The sequence below is a fragment of the Mangifera indica genome, chromosome 3, assembly GCF_011075055.1.
Source record: "Mangifera indica cultivar Alphonso chromosome 3, CATAS_Mindica_2.1, whole genome shotgun sequence".
Taxonomy (NCBI): domain Eukaryota; kingdom Viridiplantae; phylum Streptophyta; class Magnoliopsida; order Sapindales; family Anacardiaceae; genus Mangifera; species Mangifera indica.
This window is the reverse complement of record NC_058139.1, coordinates 19,503,814-19,511,764: the sequence shown is the minus strand read 5'-3', so window position 1 is coordinate 19,511,764 and position 7,951 is coordinate 19,503,814. Positions and strand designations below refer to the sequence as shown.

The window sequence follows — 7,951 nt, the reverse complement described above, 5'->3', positions numbered from 1 at the left end:
TGCCATAACCCTTTGCATTTCCACGCACCCGTTTCACATTTTCCAGCACCACTTAACATTTTGCCGCACCTTTTTGCACTTCCACGCACCCGTTAACATTTTCCCGCACCCTTTCGGTAATTTCTACACCCTTTCAACAATTGTCACACTTTTTCAGAAACTGTCGCACCCTTTTAGAAATTATTGTATCCTTTCAGAAATTGTCGTACCCTTTCAACAATTTTTGCACCCTTTCAACACTTGCTGCTGCACCTTTTCCGTAATTGCCACACCTTCCACGCACCCACAATGCTTGTCGCACCCTTTCACAAATTCCCGCACCCCTTTCCAAATTATCGACCATTTCCGCACCATTTCTCAAATTTTCACAAGGTTTCCGCACCCCTTTCCAAATTATCCACCATTTATGCAGCTTTTCTCAAATTTCCGCAAGGTTTCCGCACCCCTTTCCAAATTATTGACCATTTCCACACCATTTCTCAAATTTCCGCAAGGTTTTCGCACCCTTTTCCAAATTATCCACCATTTCCGCAGCCTTTCTCAAATTTCCGCAAGGTTTCCACACCCATTTCCAAATTAACAACCATTTCCGCACCCTTTCTCAAATTCCCGCAAGGTTTCAAAGCACCCATTCCCTTCCCGCACCCCTTTCCAAATTCCCGCATCTCTTCACTGCAACCTATTTGAAAATAAAACGCACCATTTCAAGAAAAACGTATTGTTTTAAATATATCCGTTATTTTCCATATATAAAAATCAATTATTTTATAAAAAATAAAATTTAATCTATTTTTCATTATAGATAAATTAAAGAAAAATGTATTATTTTTTATATATCCATTATTTTTTATATATAAGAATAAATTATTTTATAAATATTAATCTCTTTTTTAATTTATAAATTTTATTCATTTCAGGTAATTTAATCTTAATGATTTTCGTGAAAGGTAATCAATTAATCGACGAAAGGCAAGCATTGCGTTTGAAAAATTAGACTAGGGATATTTTTGGAATGAAAAAGATGGTTTGCTTAAAAAGGTAAAACGGAATAATTGTTGTCGAAACAGGTTTAGGCGGGAATGTTGTTGTCTATTTTAATTAATATCCCTGAAAAATATATTTTGAGAATAAATTTTTTCTCACCCAATGTTTGCAGTTATCACAGTTCTCACCTTTGAATTTTTAAATGTCAAATTTTCAGTCAAAATATAACTCATTAACAGAAAAGGGTTTTATCACAATATTAGGCATATAAATTACTCTATCATCCCAAATATTTTTTTTTAATATCTCATTTTGATCATAAAAGTGATCATCAACAATTTGATCAGATTTGACATGATTCGCATTAGCCAAGGTGCATCCTAATAATCCATTGTTGGCCAATTTTTTTTTTTTTTTAATTTTGAAGAGTTAAATAACTTTTGTCCCTTTTTACAATTAGTTTCTACTAATGGACCTGTTTTGGGTAAGAGTTTGTAGTTTAACCGCTAAGTTGTCAGAATTATGGTTTTCGCAAACATATTTGGATGAAAAATGATAGTTTATTCTATTTTTAAATATATCTTTCCAATTTTTAATGAAATAAGAACGTTTAGTTTCAAAAGCTTGTCAAAATTCTTCATCATCGATAACAAAGCATGGAGTCCACGGTGAAAATGAATAATTTTTCTTTCGGGTTAGGCATGGAAGAGGAATCTGTCACTACTGACAATTAATATACTCAATGATAGTTGCCAATCTTGAATATTTAGCTAAATCTGCTCCTGGGCAGGTATGATATATTGTCCAAGTGGCTATTGCATGACATCTATCCACGACTTTCCTTTCTTTGTTTACCCATTGGCATGAACTAATACATTAATTTATAATTCATTAGAATTTGTAACATGTAATAAGGTTTATACTATGTCGAAGTTACATTATTTGATAGCCAACAGTTATTAGGTGCATATTAAATTAATAATTAACGAACCAATTACTTACAAGTGACATTGCAAATCTTGGTGACGTAAATCTTGGACTTGGAGATGGCAATTTAGTTTACTAAACTAGGTCTTTGGACCGCACTCCTTGGATGAGGAAGGGATCTTCTAATAAAGACGAAGAAGAGATCGAGATGGATACAATTCTCATAGTTGGGGATAAGACGAGGATGAAAATGAGGATGATTAAAATCGCACAATCAGGAATGAGGATAAATGTATCTCTTACTCATCTACTTTCTAGCCCATCCCCTTATTGATGCTCAATATCAAACTGATGATATCTAAATTCGATAGAATCCAGATGAAGAGTCAAAACTCTTTATCTGGATCTTCATCGTCCAGATGAAATCGGTTTTGTCTAGATAATAATGATGACAGTCCACAAGAGGAGATTGGTCTCGACTGGACTATTATCATCGTCCAGACGAAGCCGACTTAGTCTGACCGACAAAGATCCAAATGAAGAATTGAAACTCTTCATTTGGATTTTATTGAATTTAGACATTGTTAATCCGGTATTGAGCACTAGAGGGAGAGAAGACATCGAGAGGGGGAGAGATTGGCCATCATTGCGTAGAAATTCGTCCGAGAAATTGGAAACCTTAAGTAGGGGAAAAATGTCACTTTTCAAAACTTAATTTTGGAGAAAACTATTAGTTTTTCAAATTAAAGAAGCAAAATGATATAAACTTTAAATATTATTGTTAAATAACGATTTTAACTTTAATCCTAACTTAATTTTGAGGATAAATTATTAATTTTCTAAATTATGGGTAGGTATTTAAGTTTTTAAAAGTTTGGAAGGTGGGAATTTGAGATTTCACTATACATTGGGTGGGAATAAGTCTTTTGGCCTTTTATGTATTTCCTAAATTTTTACATTTGAATTTCCCATAATTTTTTTGACTTCCTCGTCATCTCCATATCAGAAATGGGACAAGGACAAGAAAAGATTTTCCTTACAAAAATAAAGACAATTAGGCTAGTGAAAATGATAGTGCAACTCCATTTCCAGTGGCACTAACCAGTACCAATATAAGATTAGGAAGAAGCAAAATTGGACCAGATAATCACCAAAATTCTAGCCAATGATAATATATTTATAAAACTATACATATTTTTTTAAATATATAAATAAATAAATATTTATATTTGTTATTAAATGGTTCAATGATTTTAAATTAAAATAAAATAATACCAAATTATATTATAATATATATAAATATATATGCAATATGACGTGCCGTTTTCTAAAGATCTTTCATAATCAATTCGGGAATTATCTTATATGGCGACAATGCACTATAGCCTTAGATTTAGTGAAAAGTTTGACAAACCTAACAATGGCTTTTCTCCGTTTTTCACCTTCGATACTGACCCTTTGACACCTTCTGGAAAAGAATTGGACTATACATATCACCTGATTTCTTGTTCTTTGTATTGTATGAGTTGTAATCGACATTTGAAATCGTATTTTGAATGTTATTTTTCAAATAAAATTATATTATATATTTAAAACTGGTATATTATCTTAAATAATATATTCTATAGAATTTAGACAGTAAATTTGGGAGAGTATATTAATATAATATTCTATAGAATATTAATAAACAAAAAAATTCTAGACTGTAAACCAATAATATACGTGAATAAGCTGGTAATATATTTAAGTGACCTAAACCTAACTTTATCTCCTCTTCTTCCACCAACTTCAATACCATGCATGTCATTTTCCTCATGCATTCTGACATTTTTTAAACATTTATCTCGTGCTTCTCTTCAAATTCTCCCGTTAGTTACTTGGAATTCTTAGAGTTAAGATATATGAAAGCGAAGATAATCTGATATAACGTTTGTTTACATCCAAAAGCAAATACTAGTTCAGCAAGCAGTACTAACAGGAAATTTTACACAAATAGAGCCAAACGCATGCCCATTTTACATGGCTGAAAGCCAATTGATACAAACGATACATCCAGTAACTTACGTGGATGAACCAACAGAAGATACATGCATACATAGGTTGAGGACCATAAGAGCTCTTATTAATTTCTTACTACATGATACATTTATTAACCAAGGTAGATAGCTTGGTTTTCATGTCATCAGTTGGAAGTTGGAGGCTTGTGTGGTGGCTTCTTTGGAGGGGATTTATGGACAGGTGGCTTGTTTGAGTCCTCAATATTCTCGACAGGAGGGTAGTGGCCAGGTGGTGGCTTCTCACCCTTGCCCTTAGGAGGAGGCTTGTGGATTGGCTCGTGTTCAGGGATTGACTCCACTTCCTTAGATGCTTCATCAAAGGGAGTTGGCGGCTTGTGCTTCGGAGGAGGTGGCTTGTGTGTTGGTGGTGGCTTGTATGTGGGTGGCTTAACATCCAAGGTTTCTGCAGATTCCTCCTCCGTGGAAGGTGGTTTGTGACCAGGCGGTCTGTGACCGCCAGGTGGTTTGTGACCGCCGGGTGGTTTGTGATCGGCCGAAGTGGGAGTGGTGAAAAGCACCACTCCAAGGAGCAACAAGGCAAGCAAGAAAAAAGTTTTACTCATCTTAATTAAGTCGATGTTTGCTGGGTGCAAAACTTGAGCAATTGCATGGCTTTTATAATGAGCTAAGCCCAATAAGAGAACAACACGTGTTGTTTTTCTTTTGCGGTATGTTGTTGAAGACCTATATACTAACATCGATAAATTTCTTCGCATGGATCCCGCACCCGGGTGAAAAGTTTGAATTTTTAGCAAGGGTTGAGATTAAATATACTATGGGTCCCCTGCTTTCTCTGCACTAGTCAATTCCCATTTATCTTCTTCCTATGCTTTGATGAAAAAGAAAACAAGATAGAATATGTTAATATACAGAGTTGATATATATTATGTTGTTCTAGATACATAATAGTGCAACAGCTCAAACAGATATGGATCGACGTGTCGTATTCTGGTTATGAATCTGAATGTAGCCGGTTTTGTGGTTGAAATTCGAAATAAGAGGCATTTACGTAATTGACTATTTGTAAATTTAGCAGAGTGCTAATTATATGATATAGATGAGTAGTTTCAGCTGTAAAGTTTTGATCTCAACTTAAGTTCCATTTCTATGCGTGCTTTCTGGTGTAAGTTTTAGTGAGAAAACTGTGGTGAAATGGAAATTAGGCCATAGTTCCTGAAATTTGCAGCTTGCTAGGCATGGGCCCAAATCGAACTGGTTTAAGCTTGAAAACTAACTCGGTTTGAGTCGAATTCATTTAGTTTGAATTTGAACCGAGTTCAACTCAAGATTTAATTTCTTTTTTAAACCAAATTAAACTAAAACTAAAAAGAATTTAATTCGATTTAACTTTGCTTGTGATAGATGTCAAGCTTCATTTTTGTGACAGCGTCACAAGTCTGTATCAAATTGCCAATATTTATTTTCAAAGCAATGGGATGAAAAACTTATCAAATCATTAAAATTTACTATTAATTAATTATATTATCTGAACTAATGGCACCATGATCGAATCCTTTGCCAATGGAATATTTCAAGCATATCCCGACATAGTGGAACTATGGATGCTGCGACTGTGATTGGTGTTAAGAGGCAGAAACGTGTCGGTTCCGATGCATAGGCTTGTTTTCATACTGCACAGTCATATTGCCCGAATAAGACCATTTTAGCTGCCGTATCAAATATTGTATAATATTGTATATTATGATTTTTAAAAGGTAAAATATTAAAATATTAATAAAATAATAAAAAACTTAATTTATATCCCGTCATTTTGAAAAATATCATAGATACTCCTAAAATTTTAAATTTTCTCAAATGAACCCACACTATATTATCATTTTCTTTAAAAAATATATCGATTCATATTGATAATAGGTTTCATATTGTATTAATTTGACATATTTTATGATATATATCATTTTTTATCTGTATAATATTGTATTATAGATATGTATCATGTATTAGAAGATACTGATAACTATAACCCTTAGTGGGCTTAGACAATGTAAAGCTCTATTTATAAAACTTTAAACCCTAGTTAGTAAATACAAGAATGAGAAAAAAAGGGTACGCAAATTATAAAAGGGTGATACGACGAATAATGAAAAATAGATTTGTAAAAACGATCCCTAAAATTTACATACATAATGTATATATATGAGTTTAATATGACACATTATTAATAATACGTTTCTAAAAATACAGTAATATATCATAACAATTTGAATACTTTTCATGGATCTTTTATTGAAAATTAATATAATAATTCAAATGTAAAATATTTAATTAATTATTAAACCTAATATAATATAATACATAATCAAAATTCTTTGTACAATAAATAATGTACTAGTCAATTGAGAAAAATAAATAAATTAATCAATTTGAATTTCAGACTTCAGATCAGAGTGAATCTATGTACATGCTACAGGAAAGAAAAATACAAAATTAGGATTGAAAATTAAGAAAGAAATATTATTGGGTTTTTTTTTTAAATGATAATGATATTTTCGTAAATAATTAAAAATAGAAGAGACAATTTTATACTTTAAGTTTAGTCAAAAATTCAAAAAAAGCTAAAAATATGGTAAATATAAAATACGATATATAATTTGTGTTTAATACGTGAATGATATAAAATATGTATTTAATATATTTTAAATTTAAAAATTCTTTTGGACACATTTAATATATAAATAATACAAAAATCCGAACAATATGCGAATAATTCACGTATTTATTAATTAGCGTCATACTCCCAGATTCATCGTGTCTTTCAAGGATTTTTTTTTTTCACCCTCAAGGAAAGAAGGAAAGCCAAGTCTCAAGCATACAAGGAATCATCTCTGGACATTCTAATAATTTTAACATTACCAATTCAAGTCATTAACCTAAGTCACAATTGGATATGTCCATGTCCATTTTAGCTCAAGCCAAGCCAGGCTCCAACTCACATTCACAGGATAAGTAAAAGCCTGGAACTTGGATCCCGCGGGCTACAAGGGAAACCAGCCACCAAAGGCGAAAACAAACTAAGAAAATTCATATCATGGTTTCCATTCTGTAACTTGCAGCAGACCCAGACAGGAGGACACCAACAATTGCAACATTCTGCCGCAAGCAACTCCAAAGCATAAGAAGGCCAATACACAGCAGGCATGCTACCAAACAAGAACCCCAGAAGGCACACAACAGAAATCGCCAGCTCCCCAGATCAGCTACTAGAGGATCTCAGATCAAAACCATCAACAGAATTGGCAGTAAGATTTAAGGAAACGGACTCAACACAGCATCTGAAAAACCCCAGGCATACCAATCTTTAGAAAAAAACAATCTTAGAGCAAGAGTTAAAAAAACGAGAGGATCCTGCAGAAGCATCAGGAAAACAAGCCGCCAACCCCAGGAGCCACAGCAGAATGCAGAAAAAATAAATGTCTCCAAGAATCCAGAGACAGGAGACAAGGGAGAAGCAGATAGCACCAGACACTGAAAGACCCCTGGAAGCCCAGGCTATCTACAAAATCGCAAACACTTCAGAGGCATCATCAAGGTTTTCCAGCAGCAGCTCCATCAAGGGAGACCCGATCCCAACAAAAATTTCAGAATTCCGCAGCAGCACTCTGAACCAGGAGGGGGTTCTCCAAAAAAGACAAAGATAAGGATAGAAATGACCAAAATTCTCACAATTGGAAACCGACAAAGGTGGAAATGAGAGCAGCTAAAATCCCGGTCATATCGCTTACTCGTTCCCTCTCTTGCCTGTCCCCTCCTCATTTCATCCCCTTCTCCACATATTTTCTACATTTTTACATTTGAATTCAACATTTTTTAATTATTATAAATTTGTTTTAATATCTAATAAATATTTTATTATTTTATAGTAGAGATAGGTTGCAAGAATAAGAGGGGAAGGGAAGAAAAATTCTACAAGAAGGGAACAAATATTCTTCGTCATCTTCATATTGGAGGTAGAGTGGGAATAG

At 33.4% G+C, this 7,951-nt stretch overlaps 1 protein-coding gene across 1 annotated transcript; it reads right to left on the bottom strand.

The window, feature by feature from the left end:
- Positions 1 to 4,093: 4,093 nt before the first annotated feature.
- On the bottom strand, positions 4,094 to 4,531 carry LOC123211607 (proline-rich 33 kDa extensin-related protein-like). Its single transcript, XM_044630403.1, has one exon. It carries the CDS (start codon positions 4,529 to 4,531, stop codon positions 4,094 to 4,096), a length of 438 nt encoding a protein of 145 aa, XP_044486338.1.
- Positions 4,532 to 7,951: the final 3,420 nt, after the last annotated feature.